Source organism: Nyctereutes procyonoides, unplaced genomic scaffold, assembly GCF_905146905.1.
Source record: "Nyctereutes procyonoides isolate TBG_1078 unplaced genomic scaffold, NYPRO_anot_genome, whole genome shotgun sequence".
Classification (NCBI taxonomy): Eukaryota; Metazoa; Chordata; class Mammalia; order Carnivora; family Canidae; genus Nyctereutes; species Nyctereutes procyonoides.
The window spans coordinates 80,209,955-80,231,818 of NW_026575140.1; the positions used below are offsets into that span (position 1 = coordinate 80,209,955).

Here is a 21,864-nt window from a genome sequence, read left to right on the forward strand (position 1 = left end):
CTGTTATTCTTGTTCATGCAAAAGAAGTTTACTTCTCCACCTTATTGATGGACTGCAAAAACTGAAAACAAACCATGAAAGGGCCTTTTTAACTCCTAAAGGCCAGTGAGATACCTGTTGTTATTACGTTCTAGGCATGAAGCAATTCATTTTGCAGCTTTCCCCCCTTTTTAGGGCAAACTCAACTAGATGTTTTGAGTATATTTTCATCATGAAGTTGGAGGAGTATAGCTCTTTGAAACTCTCCTGAACAGAGAATGGCAGAGGATGATATCCCTTTTGAAATGCCTTCATGGGGACTTCAGTCCCCATAGGCAAGTGGTGACTCACCCACACTATCCACAGTGCCAGCGTCCTAGCTGAGCAAACACTGGCCGCTCTTGTCCACAGTGCTGCAAGGGAAGGGAATTGGGACCTCCGCTCAGTCCAAGATGTCAGCCTCGGCATCTCAAGAGCAGTGGAATGGAACTGGCAGAGTGGAAAGGGAGCAATGCCTTTGGTCTTCAGGAGGAGAGGATTGAGTTAGTGGGGATGTGCCACAGAGAGTTTAACTCCGTGCAGCGAGAACTTTCATGTGGCCCTGTCCAAGTCATAGTGGTTGCATGGAGCTCCCCTATACTACAGTTAATTCTAACAAACTCCATCACCCCTCCTTGAAGCGGTTTTGGGGGAGATACACCATTGACCAGAGTTGGATCGGATGGTATGCTAGGGTTCTTTCAACCTTAACAATATGTCCCACTTTTATCTAGCAATGAATTTGGATTAACCCATCCTCTGTTTACCAGCCCTGTGACCCTTGGACATATTTATCAGCCTTTATGAGCCTTAGTTATCTCACTATAAAATGAGATTAACATCTACCCTGTGTCTCTCACGAGGTTGTTTTAAGTATCAACAGAAATAAGAAATGATGGAGTGGTTGGATGGCTTCATCAGTTAAGCCTCTTACTCTTGATTTTGGCTCAGGTCATGATCTCAGGGTTGTGAGATCAAGCCCCACATTGGACTTCAAGCTCAGTGGGGACTCTGCTGGAGATTCTCTCTCTCCCTCTCCTTCTGTCCCTCCTTACTTTCTCTTTTTCTCTCTTTCTGTCTCTCTAAAATAAGAAACTAAATCTTTAAAAAAAAAAAAAAAAAAGAGGGATCCCTGGGTGGCTCGGCAGTTTGGCACCTGTCTTTGGCCCAGGGCGTGATCCTGGAGTCCCGGGATTGAGTCCTGCGTCAGGCTCCCAGCATGGAGCCTGCTTCTCCCTCTGCCTGCGTCTCTGCCTCTCTCTCTCTCTCTCTCTCTCTCTCTCTCTCTCTCTCTGTGTGTGTGTCTATAATAAATAAATAATAAATAAATAAATAAATAAATAAATAAATAAATAAATAAATAAATCTTAAAAAAAAAAAAAGAAAGAAAGAGAAAGAGAAAGAAATGATTCCTGGTGAAATCATAAATGTTTTCACCTCACTGTCAGTACTCTGCCCACAGTTCCAAGGTGACCAAGTGACCCTGGACTGGCTGTCCCATGGTTCAAGGCAAGGATCACATGTGCTCAAGGGGTCAGCACTGAATCAGATTTCACTAGCCATCCTCCACGTATGGCTACCCTTTTGGCCCTTTTTGTCTTCCTTATATCTTTGTCTTCTCTCTTTTATATTCATTCAACTAGCGCTTTCTGATAGGTTGCTATGTCCCAGACATCTGCTGGGCCAGGGGGAACATGTAAATTATTGCCAGTCCTGCAGGTGTGTCTTGCCTGGTGCGGGGAGAGCACAGAGAGGGGATGAGGTAAGCAGTGCTTTAAGGGAAGCGTGTGCCACAGGCTCACAGGATGCAGTCCTTTGGCAGGACAAGGCTGGAGGAGAGGAAGCTGGACAGGGCAAGGGTTCACTGGGAAGAAGACATTTGGGCCTGTCTTCAAAGAACAGATGATGACTTTTTAAGTTGAGAAGGCCACCATAAAGAGAGAGCACGTGGATGTGAGCATTGAGCCCCGTGGCCTTTGCTTCTCTGCCCCTATCCTTAACCAGCTCCTCTCCAAGTAAAAAAATTTAAAAGCTACAGATGGTTTTTGGAAATACTGCTGCGTGCTCATTGGGGCCTGCAAAATAATACTATGAAATAAAGACGGTAACTCTCAACCCTGGCTGTGTACTAGAAGCTCTCGTGGTTTGCTTTAGTTCAGGTTTCCTGGCCTCACCTTTCATGTATTCTGATTTAGTAAGTCTGGGGCAGGACCGCTGAAATTGAAATGATCTGCTTTTACAGACTTAGAGGTGGAAGTATTGTCTTATCATCTTTGTTGTTCCAGTTCCTTGCTAAAGACTACACGTGTTTTTATTGCAGGACATGCACTCAGTATCATTATCATCTAGTAGAGATTCTCATCTAGCTTCAGGTTTCTGAGAAGCCTAAAGGTTTAGAAGTTTGAAAAAATGAAGGAACTGCTGTGGGTGAGATTAGCCTTTTTTTCCCAGGGGAATGAAAATGGATAATGAGCAGTCCACTACTTATCTTCACTGGGTCTCAATTTCCTCATCTGTGAAATGGAAATTGAAACAGTACTCATGTCATAAGATAGTGGTGAGGATTAAGAGAGCACAGACAACATAGAAGCACACAGTAAATGCACAAAAATGATGGCTTTTGTTATGGGGGCAGCAAGGCCTGACTAGTGTTTAGTAGTGTGGGCTCTGGAGCCAAACTGCCTGGCTCACAGCCTGGCAGCTAGCTACTCTCCGTATAACTTCGGTGGCTCAATTCCCTTCTCTGGACAATAGGGGTGGTTGTGACTTCCTCACAGAACTCTTATTAAATGTTACTAAATGAATGAATAAGTGCAAGGTACTGAGATCATTGGTGGGCAAATAACATCAGAGAAATATTACCATTACTTCTGCTGTGACCTCTCACTGCCTTACGGTGTCACTGTTGGACATGGGTCCTACCCTGTGAGCAGCTGGTGCTTACCAGCTGCTCCTAGCAGTCTTTCAGGCCCAGCTGTGGCCCTTCAAGAAGGGACCTCCCTTTGCTAACCGTAGCCAGGGGTACCCTGACTTGGTCTCCTAATATAGCAGTTCACCTAAGCAGCATCCTGCCAGGATACCAGCTGGCCTAAAATGCTGAGTGAGACCCAGTTCCAGCCCCGCCAGCCAGCGGAGCCAGAATCTCCATTCTCTCACCTTCTTACCCACAGAGATCCACTCTAGGTTCTACAGCTTTTCTTGACCATCTTGAACCCCTAAAAGGTCTGAGTACTTCCCTGTCCCCAGTGAGGTTAGGCTTTTAAAGATAAGTCCTAGGGTCCCCACACCCCCTTTGTTCAGAAGGCTTCCTGTCCTCTGTGGGACCAAGTGATTGACCCTCCAAGGGGTCAATCCATTAGGGATATTCTCCAAGAGATGACCTGGTGCTAACATATAATCTGGTGGAACCATTGCTGGGGATTTTAAGGTAATTTTTTGTGCTTAAAGAAGGAGGTGAAACCCACACATCTAATCTCTGCTTGGAATCCATATTATATCTTAATTTTTTAAAATCCCATGCATGATTCTGATATTCAGCCAAGGTAGAGAATCACTGGTATAAGAAGTGTGAGGTGTAATGGTTACTAAAATTCATCTATACAGGGCAGCCCGGGTGGCTCAGTGGTTTTAATGCCACCTTCGGCCCAGGGTGTGATCCTGGAGACCCGGGATTGAGTCCCACATCGGGCTCCCTGCATGGAGCCTGCTTCTCCCTCTGCTTGTGTCTCTCCCTCTCTCTCTCTCTCTCTCTCTCTCTCTGTGTGTGTGTCTCTCATAAATAAATGAATAAAATCTTTAAAAAAAATTCATCTATACAAATTGGGAGGCTGTGAGCTGACTCGCCCCAGCCTGCAGCACACTCGCCCAGGCAGTCTGCTTATCATCAGATTCTCAAGTCTCGCTGATTTAGTACATCTGGGAGTAGAGGAGTGAGGAGGAATCCCAAATCCTAGTGAAATGCCAGGGGAAGAGACCTGTGGGGAGGTATGGACAAAGTGGGTGGAAGACTGCCTACAGTTTGCCTAAGCAGGAAGTTGTACAAGGCAAGAGAGGTATCTCAAGTAGGTAGGTGTCATCAGAAGGTGGAAACATATTGCGGCTCTCAAAGTTATATCTCCAATATCTTGCCAAATAATATATCCCCTGTGTGGCTATCAGGGCATATTTTCAGATGTGGAAAATGTATGTCCAAAGTAGGAATCCCGATATCAGAAATCTCCATGGGAGGGAGGCAAACCCTGGGGAATGCAGGCTGGAGAGACAGCTGCTGGCAGTGGTCAGCTGGGCAGGGCTGGCTCTCATCACCTCATGTCTCTTTTCTGTCACTAGTGACTGCCCTTTGTCCACCTCCACCCACAGATACATCAGATAGATGAGAATAGGAAAAAATGTCCTGCCCAGGAAAGCATCCTCACATGTTCCTGCCACCACTGCTTTCATTTCCCAAATGGCCAGGGATGTCAGGCTGAGCAAGTCTGAATGAGGTCAGTAGGAGCTCTCTCTGGAATTTTTTAGAAGTTTAAGGCAAATGCCTGACCACACCTTGAGTTATCTGTGCGAAACCTTTAGCTCTGACAGTTCACATCACATTTGCCCCCTGGATCATTGTCCATGGTTTTGTTTTTCAAGCAGTGCTCATTGTGAGAGGTAAAGTATTTCCTTCTGGCCCCAGAACAGTCAGCAAGGAAAACCTATCTATCCAGGAATCAAACCAAGCTCAAATGCCACAGCCTCCAGAGCCCACAGCTCAGGAGTCGCTCCCATTCCTCTGTATTCTGGCAGTGACCCTAACATGTCTCCTCACCCCCCAAAAGAAGTCCTTTGCTCACATGGTCATGCTTTCAAACCTCTGACTGCTCCCCAACCTTCCTTGGCCTCCTATTGGGCTAATATTTGGGAGCTGAAACAGTAGCCTTCCTGAAGCAGTGATGAGCAATTACTGGAAAGTCATGTGATTACCTGAGTTGAACCAATTTGTTAAAGACCGTTTTCCTTTTCACTCATCACCTTCCCCACATCCCATGATGAGAGAGTCCCCAGAGCACAATAATCCTTTCCTGAGATACAATGTAGAGGCACCTAAGAAAGGAACAAAAGTGAAGCTAATTTTGGCTTTTCTGGGACCAAAGAAAAGAAAAGCAGGCAGACAGGTCAGGCTCAGCTCAAGGAGGCTGGGGTAGGCCTTGTTTTGTAGTGCCAGGGTATCTGCTCAGATCACCAGGGGATTTGGAGAACAATGCCTAGCAGTGGGGCTGGGGAGTGGGAACAGAGTCTTGGCCCTGACTGCAGTGACCAAAGCCTTGTCCAGGCTCTTAAGAGTTCTCTAAAATTACAGTCTATGGTTTCAGACTTGATTTAAAAAAAAAAAAAAAAGAACTCCATTTCACTCCTCCCAAACTAAATTAATAATGAATTAAGATTCAGGGATTTCTTACAGATCCAGCAGTCGTTTGTGCTCATCAGGGCTCTGTGAAGCCCTTAAAATTGTAGGCTAATTTTGGTATGCATCAGCACTTTTTTCTTGGCTTTCCTCTGATTCTTAAAGGCATCTGCTATCCAAAACTGTGCCCTTCTAGGAGTGTCCATCTCCCCCTCCTGTCCCAGCCAGGCAGAGCTCCTGTCCTTAATGCCAGTGCTGGTCAAATTTCAATGTGCAGTAGAATTAGCTGGGCATCATGTTTTTTTTTTTAAAGATTATTTATTTATGAGAGAGAGAGAGAGAGAGAGAGGCAGAGACACAGGAGGAGGGAGAAGCAGGCTCCATGCTGGGAGCCTGACATGGGACTGGATCCCGGGACTCCAGGATCGCACCCTGGGCCAAAGGCAGGCGCCAAACCGCTGAGCCACCCAGGGATCCCCATGGGCATCATGTTAAAATAAAGATTCTAATTCAGTAGGTCCGGGTGGGGCTCAAGAGTCTGCATTTCTCACAAGCTCAAGGTGATGAGGAGGCTGCTGTTCCTGGGACCACACTCTGAAGGCAGAGCTTAATGACAAGCAGTGATTCTCTTACCCCAAGCCTGGATCATGGTCACAGCCTCTTAAGTGGTCTCTAGACCACTCCCTCTAATGGCTGCTGGAGTGATCTCAGAGCACAATTCGAATCTTGTTCTTCCCCGCCTTTCCCTTCTGTGGCTCCCCTCCCCCGCCTCTATGTTCAATAAAGGCACCTCAGAATCCATAAAAAAAAATTACATGATTTGTCCTCATCCTATCTTTTCTTCCAAAATACCTGTTGCTCCATGAATAATTAATTCTGTGCATGCTGTACTACATGAGAACAAGGACTGAGGGGTGGTGGGGGAGGGCATGAGTGAGACCAGTGCTGAATCCTGTTCCTGCCGGTTCCAACATTGTGGCCATCCGAAATCCAGTTTTCTCATATATAGAATGGGAATAAAAATACCTCCTTCATGGAGTTAACATGCGGAGCAAATGAGATACTGTCTGTAAAGCATTTAGCAGAGTTCCCACACATAGCCACTCCTCAGTAAGCAGTTGCTGTTGTGAATTAATCATCATATGCTCTAGAGTTTCCAGTTGTCACATGATTCCCTGGTTGGATGGTTCTCTTAGTTCCCCTTCTCTGCTTCATCAGATGTCACCCCCTCCTCAAATCCTTCCTGACCTCGCCCAATCCCTCAATCACCATGGGGTCTTTCACCTCAGTTCTAACACTGTAGGTGATTTCTTTCTATACTCTGCCTACAGCAATGCCCAGCATGGTTTGGGGCTCATTAATAACTGTCACTAGAAAAGTTTTATGAAACTGAATTGTGTTATTTCTTTTTGTTGTGTATGTGTTGTACATACCTGTAATGCCTACTTCTTAGCTACAATGAATATATATTTATTCTATAATTAGATTTGTTTGGTTATTTCTTTTTTTCTTCTAACTAATTTAATCCTCAGTAATAGATATTACTTCTGCCCTGACAAGTTGCAGGTCTCAAGAGAGTATGGGATTAGCATGGGCACTAGCTTACATGGAAGTCAATTCATTCAACAAATATTTATGGACATCTCCCAAGTACTAGGCACAATGAATGACCGTAGTGCAGATCATCACGTTTGGTTGGCAGCAACACAGTGTGTAGCTTTCCTTAGGGAGGCATTGTCTCTGGGACAGCTTCTGTCATCCAGGAGAGAACAGGGTCTGTGCTGAAGCCTCCCTCAATAAGCCCTGTTGTACGCCCTCAGGGAACCCATAAATACTAGGGATGTTCTGTAGACCTAGGCAAGGATCCCTTGAAGCTATTTCTCAACTCCAAAGTGGTTTGGTTAGCAGAATATTCTGCTTCTCTGAAAAGTCAATCCTTTAGAGTATTTGTACTCCTATCCAAGGCTCAATTCCCTAATAAGACTCCCCACCCAAGCAGTCTCTACAGCTTACAAAGATCCTTCTCACGTACATTAATGAGACTGATCTCTGTCACAATCCTGAGAGGTAGACGGAGTGGGGTTCTACATCCCTGTTTTTAAGTTGAGGTGCCAAAAGCTCAGAGGAGTTAAGGGATAGACCCAAGGTCTTGTAGCAAGTCAATCAAACACTCAAAACCCCCATCCAGATCTGCTGACTAGGACCAGCAATTCTTTCTGTTGTGACTGAATCTTGGGTCACTTACCCAGGAAATGATGAAACAGAATATAGCAAAACCTCGCTTCTGCTACTTGCTTTCAATGCATTTGCTGAAAGGGGGGGGGGGAGGGGACCAGTGTGTGAGACAGCTGTGGGAGATGAGATGTGGGGCTGCAGAGAGGGTGGCCCTTTCACGTCAGCAGGAGAGGAAGCTTGAATGTACAAGATGGACCTTAATGTGATTCCTGGCCTTTCTCCTTGGCTCTGACTTCACAGACTGTGATGGGCCTCATGGAACTTTCTGGTTGCTGGAAAAAGAAATGGCCTGACCATGTGGGTCTAGGCACAGAGGCAACCAACCAGCCTTCCTCTCAGAAGACAAGTGAACTAAAGCAGGAGCAGATTTTCTTGTTATGTGTGACTTTCTGTGGCTACTTTGCATCAGTTGTCCCTTTTAGCAAAGCTAAAATTTAAATTAGAGGTCTTGTAGTTGATAGCAGCTTGATGTAGCACCTGTGATTAGTGAGCTCGCCAACGTCAGGGTGATTCTCAGAAAGTTAGTCAGTGTGTGGTCCGGCTGCCCTCCTGCTGTGGAAGTGTCTCTCCATTGTGACCTTTGGGATCTAGGATGATTTTTATTGCGGAAACCCAAGGTTTCCACAGATGGGGGAGATAGAGATTCTCTAAGTCCCTTCTAGGTACTTTTCAGAGATTCAGGTTCACAAGCTTTGAGGTCCACTTCTAACTATGCTGCTAACTAACAGCATGTTTGGGCCAGTGCCTGCCCCTGAGCCTCTGTGCTGAGAGCTGTAAGTGATGATGGGCTAAATGATTTTAGCTTTGAATGCACATTTGAATCCACCTGCAGAGGTTTCTAAACTATATCTAAGCAGAGACTCCGCCCTCAGATCCTTATTCAATTGGTCTGGGTGAGGCAGGGGACTGATAGAGTTTACAAGATCAGTCATATAGTAAAGGTAAAGAAATGGGATGGGTTAATTTCTGAGCTCTCCTGAAGATGTGGGGGGAGAGTTCAGGTGTCCATCTGGTCCACAGTCCACAAGGTCCACAAGGCACCATGTGGCCGTTCTAGTCTTTAAACTCAAGGTCATGAAGACCAGAGCAGAAAGCACTATACAGAGGTCACTGAACAAGTCCCCCCGCCCCCTTTTTTTTAAAATTTATTCAGAGAGAGAGAGGCAGAGACACAGAGGGAAAAGCAGGCTCCATGCAGGGAGCCCGGCGTGGGACTCTATCCCGGATCTCCAGGATCACACCCCAGGCTGCAGGCGGCGCTAAACCACTGCGCCACCACTGGGGCTGCCCCCAAGTCCCTTATTTTAAAGTGGCAGGCCCCCTGGGGAGCAGTATGTTCCAGAAACATAGTAAGGTAGAGCAAGCAGGTGTCCAGGCATTTGGCTCCCAAGCCCGTGGCCCTGTCTTAATGCCACACAGCTCTGAAGGAAGCCAAGGGAATTATTGGAGAGCAAAATAACACTTTTGCCCAGTTTCCCCTTTGAAGCCTTTCACCTAATGGTGTTTTGGAGTTTAGTGAATATTTACTCATTCCTTTTGCACTTAGTAACTACATGTCTCAGTTCCAGAGAAGCGGATTATTCTTATCCACAGATGAAACTACAGGTGGAAAGATTGAGACTTGCCCTGGTCACATAACATGATAATAACAAAAGCTGTGTAATGGAAACAGAAGCCCTTGTTTTCCTGGAGGGAAGATCCCTTCCTTTCCACCTTGACTTAGCTGTTCAGTAGCAGCAAGTCTCAGCTTTAGTGAGCTCCATTGAGAACAGGGGTACTCCTCCTGTCTGAGGTGCTCCTGCCCAAGAAGAGAGAGGGTTCTAGGCAACACTTCTCTAGTGGGGCAGCTGTGCTTTTGGTGCCTCAGTATCTCTCCCTTGTTTACCGAGCCCTGTCACATTCTGTCCACTGGTTTTCTCTGCCCTTCTGTTTAGGACAAGCTGTCTAGGCTGTTCCAAGCCACGTCATTCCATCTGGAAAGGAAAATGGCAGGAAAGCTCCCACCAGGGGATGTAGGAGGTGATGAGAAGGAAAAATGTTAGGCTTTCAGTTGTCCTGCGGGTCAGCAGAATAACTGCAGAGGTGCTCCAGCATGAAACCATATAGTGTGCCAGAGCAGAAACTCCTGCTGGCTCCTGCAAAGTGTTGCATGTCACTGCTTATCCTTATTTATGGCTGTTTACAAAGAGTGGAAAGACTATTTTCATGTAAATCTACTATGTCAATATAGATTTCTTTTTAGCCTTGCTCTATGGAGAATCATTTTTGAAGCCCTGCTGTTGTTTCACTACCCCTTCCCACTCAGCTCTAAATTCATTAGCAGCCACAGAAAATGTGCATCCAGAAACTGTGCATCCCATAGACATGTGTCGAGCAAGAGTTTATCCAGCCCAGCAAAGCAGCTTTGTGTGGCTTTGCTTTGAAGATCCCATCTAATGCTTCACTTTGGGAAATTATAAACTCTCCACCCATGGAAGGTTATTGAATTGGGTTGATGACAAACCTGATAGACCAAGAACAGCTTCTATTAGACCCCATGGCTAGAGTAGCCAGGACAATGAACCACCTCCGTTAGGCTTGGGCCTCTGACAGTTGCCTGCCCTTTAGTGTTCTGTCAGTAGTGGTCTGATCTGGCTTTAACTGACCTCTGTCATGCCAGATGCAGCAGCCAGCCTCCAAGGTGACCCTTAATGATCCACATCTCTTGGTATTCACACCTTTGCATAGTCCCCTCACACAATGAAGAGACTGACCCATGTGACCAATAGAGGATTGCACTGATGGTGTGTGGCTTCCCAGGCAAGATCATTAACAGAAATTGCAGCTTCCACCTTGAGCCCTTGCATTGCTCACTCTGGGAAGCGAGACACCCTGATGTGAGGACATTCAAGCAACACTGTGGAGATCATGTCAGGAGGAACCAACTTCCAGCATGAACTTGCCAGGCACATGAATGAGCCATTCATGGAAACAGATCCAATCTCAGTTAAGCTTTCAGATATTTCTAGCTCCTCAGCATTTGAGTCTCAGCTGAGGCCCAGACATCATGGAACAGAGATAAGCTGTCCTCACTGTCCTTTGTCTGCATTCCTGACCCACAAAAACAATGGGATAAGTATTTTTTGTTGTTTCCTGCCATTAAGTTGTAGGGATGATTGGTGATGCAGCAACAGATGACTCTAGCCTAATTGTATATGAATGTGAGCCATAATAAAATTGTATCTGCAAAATACATCCCACTTTATCAAGCAGTCATTCAAAGGTAGATTCTTTTACACCTACTTTCTAAATTGTATTCATGTAGTCAAGTATTCAAAATAGAAATGGGTTCACCATTTACAAGTACCAAGAAAGGCTCAAATGCACCTTGCTGCTGGAGGGGAAATGCAAAGTCAACACTCTTACTCCTCTCACCAAGCCTATCTTTAGCCACTGGGATCTGACTTCAGTGTCTGCCCCTCTGGAGTCATCCTCCTCTCAACTTCCAGGGGCCTCCTCATCTATAACACCAGGAGTCTATGTCATAACTCTCCTGTAGCTTCTTGATTTACCCCCTCCTTTGATTTCCCTGATACCAACCTACTGCTTCCTCCATTTTACTGGTTAATCTTCCCCCTAACTCCCTTTTATTCTGGCCTTCTCTCAAGAATCAGCCTTTTTTTCTTTCAGACTAAAGAGAAATGGGCAGATTTTGAAGCAGTGAGCTTCCCGTCCCTGTAGGCATTAGTAATTACAGGGTAACCGTCTAGCAGGGATGGTGTGGGAGAGATTCCAGCAGTGGTCTCTGAAGCACTAATCAGCAATATCAACCTGTAAGTTGTGAAAGGAATAGGTGCCAAGGTACCTTTAAGAATATCAGAAGCAGGACTGTTATAATCCCAAAATTCAGACTCATCGTAGAGTCAGAGCTGGTTAGGATCTTTAAAATAATCTACATGGCCTCATTCACTCTAAAATTTCAGTTCTCTGAAAGAGATGACTCCCATTGCTTTCTCATGACTAGACCTGTTTTCTGAGAACTAGTCCTAAGTTCCCTCCAGGAACCTATACATGTGCCCCTGGGTGTATCCTATGCCTTTCAAACTCAGGCTGGGTATATCAGATGCACTGTCTCCTTCAAACCTGTTCATCTTCTTCACTTACTTATCTCAACCCCATTGTCCTCTGGCTGAGTTTCCTTGTCTCTTTTCACCATCCTCCAAATTTGTATTTTATCAGTTGCTAAAAGGTATTCTTTCATCTTAATGTCTCTCTCGTTCTTTCCCTCTATATTAGTCAGAATTCTCCAGAGAAACACAACTGATTGTGTGTGTGTGTGTGTACATATATGCTGTATATGACATTAACAGTCAGTGTACATATAAACTATGTGTGTATAGGATTTATTTTAAAGATTTGGTTCACGCTATTACTGAGATTGGCAAGTCCCAAGATCTACAAGCTGGAGACCTAGGAGACTTAATGGTTTAGTTGCAGTCAGAACTGGGAGAGCTGATGGTGTAGTTTCCATTCAAAGGCTGGCAGGCTTGGGGGGCTTGGCTGGCTCAGTCAGTAGAGCATGTGACTCTTGATCTCAGGGTCATGAGTTCCAGCCCCATGTTGGATGTAGAAATTACTTAAAAATAAGTAAATAAAAAAAATGTGAATAGGGGAATCCCTGGGTGGCTCAGCGGTTTGGCACCTGCCTCCAGCCCAGGGCGCGATCCTGGAGACCTGGGATCGAGTCCCACGTCAGGCTCCCTGCATGGAGCCTGCTTCTCCCTCTGCCTGTGTCTCTCCCCCTCTCTCCCTGTCTCTGTGTATCTCATGAATAAATAAAATCTTAAAAAAAAAGTAAATTAAATAAACTTTAAAAAACAACAACAAAGGCTGGCAGGCTTAATATTCACGAAGAGCCAATATTTCAGTTTGAGTCTAAAGTCAAGAAAAGGCTGATATCTTAGCTCAGGACAGTCAGGGTCCCTCTTACTCTTGGGAGGTTCTGCCTTTTTGTCCTATTCAGTCCTTCAACTGATTGGATGAGGCCCACCCACTTTAGAGTAGGCAATCTACTTTATGTCATCTACTGATTTCGATGTTAATCTCATCCAAAAACATCTTCATGGAGGTACCCAGAATAATGTGCGTCCCATGATCCTTGAAATCAAGTTGAGACATAAAAATAACTGTCACACCTCCTACCCATCCTGGTAGCCTCTGCCCTGATTTGGGCCTGTATTAATTTGCTTCCTCTACTAGCACTCTTAGTTTCTCAACCTATAACTAGACTCAAGTCCCAGTAGGCCCCAAGGGAGGTACAAAGTGTGACCTATGACGAGCTACACTACACTCTAAGAAAACTACATTATTTTTCAACTTCTACATAGAGAAATCTGGGGAGTATGTATAGACTAGGTGATAAAAAGGATAGGATCATGGTGGATGGAATATAAAGTTGAGTCAGACTTATTGGTATGGGCCCACTCAGCAGAGACTCCAAATTCAGTTTGAGATTGAAGGGTTAGAGGTCTTTAACAGTTTGGTTGGTTGACTAAACCATATACCCAAAGGTAACCTACACAAAATGAAGTTAACTGCCAGAATAGCTTTGACATATTGTAGATGAAGGTATCCGAAAGCTTAGGGAGATTGGTATGTTAGAATGGACTTAGATAAGATGTGTTCCCAACTCTAGGAGGGTCAAGAGGAATTACATTGCCACGGTGAGGAATTTGTGAGGGGAACTTCAGCATCCTTGAAGAGTTCTGTGACCATTCTTCTCTGTAATCCAAACATTATAATAGGAACTGCAACCATCAAACTGGGATCCCTGATGCAGTAGAGATGGTGTGGTTCTGGAGTGGTAGGACAAGAGGAATGTGGTTACTATAATTGGACAACAGAGCCAAAGCAATAATCACAGGAGTCTGACTCACAGAGACCTGTGGCATCTGGCTAGTAGATTAACAGTATAAAATTTTGGCAATGTAGCAAGGTCCTTTCTCAGGGGAACCTGGACTCCACTTCATTCAAGAGGTTCTCATTCTGTAAATTGGCTCAAGTCTGGGAATTGCTTGAATGGCCATTATGACTGTTTTGGTGATCTAAGATCTGTTACCATTCACTTAACCTAAACTTTTATGCTTATAGAAAGGTAAGAGTTCATGTTGATCCGTGGGCTGTGGTCAGTGGTTTGGTTGAAAGGAATGTTATTGGAAAGTTGGTGAAAAGAAGGTCTGGGGAAGAGGTTAATGTACAGACCTTTCTGGGCAAAAGATAGGAAGATATTTGTCTTCCATATTAATGTTCACCAAAGGGCAACCTGACCATTCAGTCAGTCAGTCAGTAATTCACTCACTCTCGCATCACGAAGGCACAATCCCATAATCATATGACCTTTGAACAACATGGGAGTTAGGGGCAGTTATATTCTACACTGTCAGAAATCCACATGTAACTTTTAACACTCCCAAGACTTGACTGCTAACAGCCTGTTGTTGACTAGAAGCCTTCACAATTACATAATCAACATAGCTGATTAACACGTTTTATATAATATATATTATATACCATATTCTTACAATAAAGTAAGACAAAAGAAAATGTTATTAAGGAAATCATAAGAAACAGAAATAAAAAGAAATCCACATGTAAGTGGATGTATGCAGTTCAGACTAGTGTTGTTCAGGGCCAACACTGTATTCTTTGCTGAGGTGTCTGTTCAGGTCTTTGGCTCATTTTAAAATCAGATTTGTTTTCTTATCGTTGAGTTATAAGAGTTCTTTGTCTTTTTGGTTAATAGTCTTATCAGATATGTTCTGCAAATATTTTCTCCCAGTCTGTGGCTTGTCTTCTCATTCTTTTGACGGTGCCTTTTGGAGAGCAGAAGTTTCTGATTTTAATGGAGCCTAGCTTAACAGTTATTTCCTTTATGGATCATACTTTTGTGGTTTTTTTTTATTTTTTTTTTTGGATCATACTTTTGATGTTGTATCTCAAACATCATACACAAAGTCATGTAGATTTTCTCCTATCTAGGAGTTTTGTAGTTTTGTGTTTTACAGTTAATTCTGTGACCCTTTTATGAGTTAATTCTGTGAGGAGTATAAGGTCTATCTATGTCTAGATTCATTTTTTGCACATGGTTATTCCATGTTGTTCCTGCACCATTTGTTGAAGAGACTTGTCTTTGTGCCATTGCATTGCCTTTGCTTCTTTGTCAAAGGTCAATGACTATATTAAGGTGGGCCTATTTCTGGACTCTTTGTTCCATCCTGTTCTATTTATCTATTCTCCCACCAATACCACATTGTCTTGTTACTTGGCTTTGTAATAAGTCTTTTTTTTTTAATTTTTTATTTATGATAGTCACAGAGAGACAGAGAGAGAGAGAGAGAGAGAGAGGCAGAGACACAGGCAGAGGGAGAAGCAGGCTCCATGCACTGGGAGCCCGACGTGGGACTCGATCCTGGGTCCCCAGGATCGCGGCCTGGGCCAAAGGCAGGCGCTAAACCGCTGCGCCACCCAGGGATCCCCTGTAATAAGTCTTGAAGTTGAGTAGTGTGTATCTTCCAACTTTGTTTTATCCCTTCAGTATTATGTTGGCTATTCTGGGAATTTTGCCTCTCCATATAAACTTTAGAATCAGTTTGTGAATATCTGTAAAATGACTTGTTAGGATTTTTATTGGAATTGCATTGAATCTGTAAGATCAGGTTGGGAAGAACATAGACTGTCATGTCATCTGGAAACAAAGACAGCTTTTTATTTTCCTTCCCAATCTGTTTCTCTTGTATTTCCTTTTCTTGTCTTATTGCATTTCAGAAACTTTCAGTACCGTGTTGAAAAGGAATGGTGAGAGGAGACAGTCTTGCCTTATTCCTGAGTCTAGTGGGCAGGTTTCTCGTTTCATCATTTTTTTTTAGTATGATGTTAGCTGTAGGTTTTTTTTTTTTAAAGATTTTTTATTTATTTATTCTTGAGAACATAGAGATAGGCAGAGGGAGAAGCAGGCTCCATGCAGGGAGCCTGACGCAGGACTCGATCCTGGGTCTCCAAGATCCTGCCCTGGGCTGAAGGCAGCGCTAAACCACCGAGCCACCGGGGCTGCCCTAGCTGTAGGTTTTTTGTAGATACTCTTTATCAAGGTTAGGAAGTTCCTTTTATTTCTACTTTACCAAGAGTATCACAAATGGTGATGGATCTTGTCCAGTGCTTTTTTGCATATATCTGTAGGGTCATGTGCTTTTTCTTACTTAGCCTGTTGATGTGATAGATTACATTGTTTGTTTGTTTTTTTCTCATGTTGAACCAGCCTTGCATTCCTGGGATAAGTCCCATTTGGTCTTGGCATATAATTCTTTTTATACATTGTTGGTTTCGACTTTTGAGAATTTTTGTCTCTATGTTCCTGAGAAATACTGATCTCTAGTTTTTTTTTTTTTAAGATTTTATTTATTTATTTGAGAGAGAGGCAGAGAGAGTACAAACAGGGTGTGGGCAGGGGGAGAGGAGAAGCAGACTCCTCATAGAGCAGGAAGCCCAATGCAAGGCTTAATCCCAGGACCCTGAGATCATGACCTGAACTGAAGGCAGACACTTAATTGACTGAGCCACCCAGACATCCCTCTAGTTTTCTTTTCCTGTAATATCTTTGTCTGGTTTTCTTATTAGGTTAGTGCTGGCCTCTTTATAGAATGAGTTAAATATTCTTTCTGTTTCTTTCCTCTGAAAGAAGATTGTAGAGGACTGGTATAATTTCTTCCACAAACCCATGTGGGCCTGGTGCTTTCTGTTTTGAAAGGTTATTACTTCTTGATTCCATTAGATATAGGCTTATTGTCCTGTGTATTTTTCATTTCAGAAATTGTAGTTTCACCTCAAAAAGTTTGATTTATCTTTTTTATATCTTAACTTTTTGAATGCATAAAATGTAGACATAATAACTGTTCTAATGTGTTCCTGTGTTAATTCTAATAACTCAGTTCTAGGTTGATTCCGGTTGGTTATTTTTTTCCGATTGGTTATTCTTTTCATTATGAATATGTTTTCCTGCTTTTTTGCATGCTTGGTAATCTTTTTTTTTTTAAGATTTTATTTATTTATTCATGAGAGACACAGAGAGAGAGAGAGAGGTAGAGACACAAGCAGAGGGAGAAGCAGGCTCCATGCAGGAAGCCCGATGTGGGACTCAATCCTGGGACTCCGGGATCACACCTTGAGCCAAAGGCGGACACTCAACCACTGAGCCACCCAGGCATCCCAACATGCTTGGTAATCTTTGATTAGATGTCAAGCATTGTGAATTTTACCTTGTTGGTTGCTAGATATCTATATTCTTACAAATTTTTCTGAGCTTTTGGGGTGCAATTAAGTTACTTTGGGGCTTTGCTTTTATGATTTACTAGGTTGTGTCTGGTGCAGTGCTCAGCTGAGGACTAATCATTATTCCCCACTGTGGAGGTAAGATCATCCTGAAAACTCTACCGAATGCCCTGTGCATTATGAGTTTTTCAAGTCTGATTGGTGAGAACAGGCACTATTCCCAGCTCTGTGTGAGCACAAGGCTATGTTCCTTGTTACCTGTTTTGATGATTCTGTCCCTAGCCTCAGGTTATTTCCTCAAATAAGTCAGAGTACTCTGCTGTGTATTAGAAGGAGACCCTCTATAGATCTCCATGTTTTCTCTCTTGAGCAGCTCTCTCCTTTCTAGTGTTCCCTCTTATGAACTCTAGTTGCCTTTGTGTCCCTGGACCTTCAGCTCCATCTTCATAATTCAGGGAGGCTACCAGGCTCTACCTTTGCACTCTCACCTTGTGCCGCTGCCTGGAAACTTTCAAGGCAATAGGCTTGGGCAGTTTCGGGCTCACTTCATTTGTTTACCATCCATCAAGAATCACTATTTCTCATTGCCTGATGTCGAGAGCCATAAAAACCATTGTTTTTGTGTTTTGTCTGGTTAGTTGGTTGGGTTGGTTGACTTACCTATTTATTTGTTGTTTAAGGTAAGAAAGCTTTTGTACTTGGATTCTTACAGAAAAACTTTTTTTTAAAAAAGATTTATTTATTCATGAGAGAGAGAGAGAGAGAGAGATGCAGAGACACAGGCTCCATGCCGGGAGCCACGTGGGACTCGATCCCGGGACTCCAGGATCGTGCCCTGGGCCAAAGGCAGGTGCCAAACTGCTGAGCCACCCAGGGATCCCCCAGAAAAACTTTTTTATATGTAACCAGTGGTCATTGGCATTTGAGAGGCTGTATATTTATGTGAGCTGTAGAATAAATTCAGATCAGCCAGCAGGAATTTCTGAGGCTATTCTAAGGGTGTTACACTGGTTTCCTGACTCTTATCTCTGGGAATTCCTTGAATCATTTGGGTCTAGAAGCTAATTCTCAATAATTATTTTATGAAATTCCTAACCATGTTAGGATTTTATTCTCAGAATTAAGAAGAAGAAAGAGCAGCAGCGTTATGCTGAAGAACAGAGGATACTAAGAATGAACTTTCGTGAAGAGCCATATTCAGAGAAGATGAGTGAGATACTAGCCCAGCTACAACTTGAGGAAATAAAAGGAGCCAGAGAAAAACAACAACAGAGAGAAAAGGAATGCCAAAGGTATTTTGAAAAGTTCGGCATAAAGTCTTTGTATTGGTACGGAGATATGAAATAGTTTTAACGGTTAAAGCTGGTAGTAAAAATAGGAACTCATGCTCATTCTCTTCCTAGTGGTTCACTTTGCCTGATCAAACTGTATCTTTATAGATATATGGAAGCTCTACGAGCCCAGATCCAGGAGAAAATGCGACTGTATAATATTACTTTACCTCCCCTCTGCTGTTGTGGTCCTGACTTTTGGGATGCTCATCCTGATACCTGTGCCAACAATTGTATTTTCTATAAAAACCATAGAGGTAAGCTTCTTAAAGGAATGGTTGAGCCTGATGGCAATTAAAAAAAAAAAAAAAGACTAAACAATAAATGTAGTGATAATAGGAAGTTAGCATTTATTGGGTATTTAGTATATATCAGAGACTGTTATAACCCCTTATAAAACAACTCTGAGGCAATAAAAACAATTATAGTGAGTTATAATCCTTTTTGAGGTCTGCTATCTTCTTGTCTCCCATTTATGCTAGGGAAATATTTCCACTCCACTGTTGGGAGACTTGGATTCCAGGTTCTCCTATAAATGAAGAAATTAGAGCTTTTTTTTTTTTTAAGATTTTATTTATTTTTTCATGAGAGACAGAAATATAGGCAGAGGGAGAAGCAGGCTCCATATGTAGGGAGCCCGATGTGAGGACCGGAAGCACGCCCTGAGCCGAAGGCAGATGCTCAACCACTGAGCTACCCAGGCTTCCCTAGAGCTTCTGTTTTATGGCCATCTAAGTTAGGCCTCTGTCCAGTTGAATTCCCTGTTATCGAAAACTTTCATGACACTTAAGATAGACTTATTACCATCCATATCCATGTTAGACTCCCAGTTATGCCGAGTGACACTGAGGAATATGAGGACCCATATAAACTCTGTATTCAGAAGTTCCAGCTTGAGAATACAGAGTCCTTCTTATTAGCACTAATGTTTCTGTTTCCAGGCCATCCTTAAATATATTGATGTACATAGTGTAGAGATAATATAGGCTTCATGTACACACCAAAAATACTGCCAGTATTTGTACTCCTACTGCCCCATCCGTGTGATACAAATTTCTCATCAGTTCTGTGAGTTAAATTTTAAAAACACAAATCTTATCATGCCCTTCCTCTATTCTAAAACTTTGAGGGTTCACCATTACAGTACAAAATGTATGCCATATTGGCATATTTTCTCTCTGGCCCCAGGTGACACTCAAGCCTTATCAAACTTGCTATTTCCCAGTACATATCACTTTTTTATACATTTTACACTATGTATTTTTCTGCCTAGAAGGCCTTCTTTCCTTTACTCTTACTAATCCTTCAAGACCATCCTAAATGTTACTACTTCTGGAAATCTTTTCCATCTTTTCCTAGATGTATTTTTCATTCATTCTGAACTTCTTTCTGTGATGATATTTTGTATATGCCTCTAGTTTGAGAGTGTTACACTGCAATTTAATAATTTGTATGTTCATTCTCTTCATTATCTTTTCTGTCCTCATGGAGTGCTTGGCGTGTACTAAGTGCTCAATAAATATTTATTCAATGAATAGACAAAATACCTATGAGACTTGGTAAAGAAGCAGTACTAATGGGAAAGAGATTGGGAGAGTAATTTAGAATCTGATTTCATTCATCACTGTGCAAACCTCTATTTGCAGCATATACCCGGGCACTGCATTCCGTCATCAATTCCTGTGATATCCCTGAGGGGACCTCAACTCTTCGAGTCGCCATGCATAATTTGGCTTCTGCACACAGACGGACTTTGAAAAATCTGTAATGAGAATCTGAATCCAATTGTTAGTGTTTCACTCTTCACTTAAAATCAACCCTGAGAGATTATTTAGGAAAAGCTGTTAAAATGTGTAATCTGGTAAGAAGGACTGTCACATATGACAGTCATCTCTATAACTAGATTATAACAATTATTTCAGTCTGTGCTTGTAACTGAAATTGAAAGTTGACCTCCAAACCTGTGTTTTTGTCATGAACTGTATGGAGTACATTGTTTTCAAATGATCAGTCAGACCAATAGCTCTGCTCTGGTCAGAAGAGATCATGAGAAATCTTTGAGATTCTCTCATTTTGTCTTTCTTAAAGTCTTGACTTTGAGTCTTGACAAGATTGAAAATGTCTAGATAAAGCCAAAAAGAAGATGATGAAATGAATTTCTGAGCATCAGTGGCCATCTGTATTGCTGATAGCTTTTCTAGTTGTGTATAACAATTAGAAGTGAGAAGAATCTGAATTTGATGTACATTTTTTTCTCAAGATTTTTCTCTCCTGGCTTTTAAACTTAGTACCTCTTTCCCTACTCAATGACATTGGACTTAAAACTTTTTAATTTTATAATTTTGTATTGTAAAAATAAAGTGAATAAACCCTCTGTCTTTTGAGCATTTTCTATGTGAAATCATTATCCAAAAAGTAAATCTGGGGATGCCTGGGTGGCTCAGCAGTTGAGCATCTGCCTTCCACTCAGAATGTGATCCTGGAATCCAGAATCGAGTCCTGTATCAGGTTCCCCGCAGGGACCCTGCTTCTCTCTCTGCCTATGCCTCTGCCTCTCTGTGTGTCACTCATGAATAAATAAATAAATGTTTAAAAAAAAAAAAGTAAATCTGAAGTCAAAGTGAGTAAAGTCCTGCCTTATTTATCCCTATCTTTTAAAAATCTGGTGAATGGCATACCTACAGTGCAGATAAAATAAAAATTGCTATTGTTAGCATGAATTTGTTATTTCTTCATAGTATTTCCTGATGCAAAATATGAAAAAGCTTAGTATTGAATTAAAGATATTGAGAATTCCTTTTTCTTTTTTTTAAAGATATTATTTATTTAGTCATGAGAGACACAGAGAGAGAGAGAGAGAGAGGCAGAGACACAGGCAGCGGGAGAAGCAGGGTCCATGCAGGGAGCCTGATGTGAGACTTGATCCTGGAACTCCAGGATCACACCCTGGGCTGAAGGCAAGCACTAAACCACTGAGCCACCCAGGGATCCCAGATAATTCCTTTTTCTTAGTTTTCTCTAATAATTAGTGTTGAAGAAGCACTTGAGTTATGTCTCAAAAAACTCCTAAACATCTAGCCAGGTCTTTGAAAATAAGAGTCAAAATTACCTGTATGACAAGATTGACTGGTTATTTACCCAGATTAATAATCTAGTTCAGTCAAAATCTTTAATTATATCAATGATTCAGCATTGAGTTGTATTAAACAGTTTTATTGAGGTGTAATTCATATACCATGTAATTAACCCATTTGAAATGTACAATTTAGTGGTTTTTAGTATATTCTAGGATTGCGCAACTATCAGCTACTGTCAAATTTTAGAATCATCTTGTCATTCTAAGGGGATGCCCCCATAATCCAGCAATCCCACTTCTGGTATGTATCTAAAATAATTGGAAGCAGGATCTTGAACAGACCCTTGCATATCCATGTTCATGGTGACATTATTCACAATAGCCAAGAAGTGGAAGTAACCCAGTGTCTGTCAGCAGATGAATGTATAAACAAAATGTGATGCACATACAGAATGGAATATTATTCAGCCTTAAAAAGGAAAGAAATACTAACATGCTATAATATAGATGAGCACTAAGAA

The 21,864-nt window shown here is 42.5% G+C and overlaps 1 protein-coding gene across 7 annotated transcripts in view; it reads left to right on the top strand.

The window, feature by feature from the left end:
* CCDC15 (coiled-coil domain containing 15) overlaps window positions 1-20,641 on the top strand; it is a 79,957-nt gene extending 59,316 nt beyond the window's left edge. For 6 of the 7 annotated variants that reach the window (XM_055305775.1, XM_055305774.1, XM_055305776.1 and 3 more), the window contains 3 exons: window positions 18,055-18,228; window positions 18,376-18,524; window positions 19,914-20,641. In XM_055305775.1, coding sequence (XP_055161750.1) covers window positions 18,055-18,228; window positions 18,376-18,524; window positions 19,914-20,035 — 445 coding nt within the window. In that variant the 3' untranslated portion in view covers window positions 20,036-20,641. Of the gene's footprint in view, window positions 1-17,019; window positions 17,075-18,054; window positions 18,229-18,375; window positions 18,525-19,913 lie in introns of those variants that run through there. The other variant, XM_055305780.1, reaches the window with a different exon arrangement.
* Window positions 20,642-21,864: the final 1,223 nt, after the last annotated feature.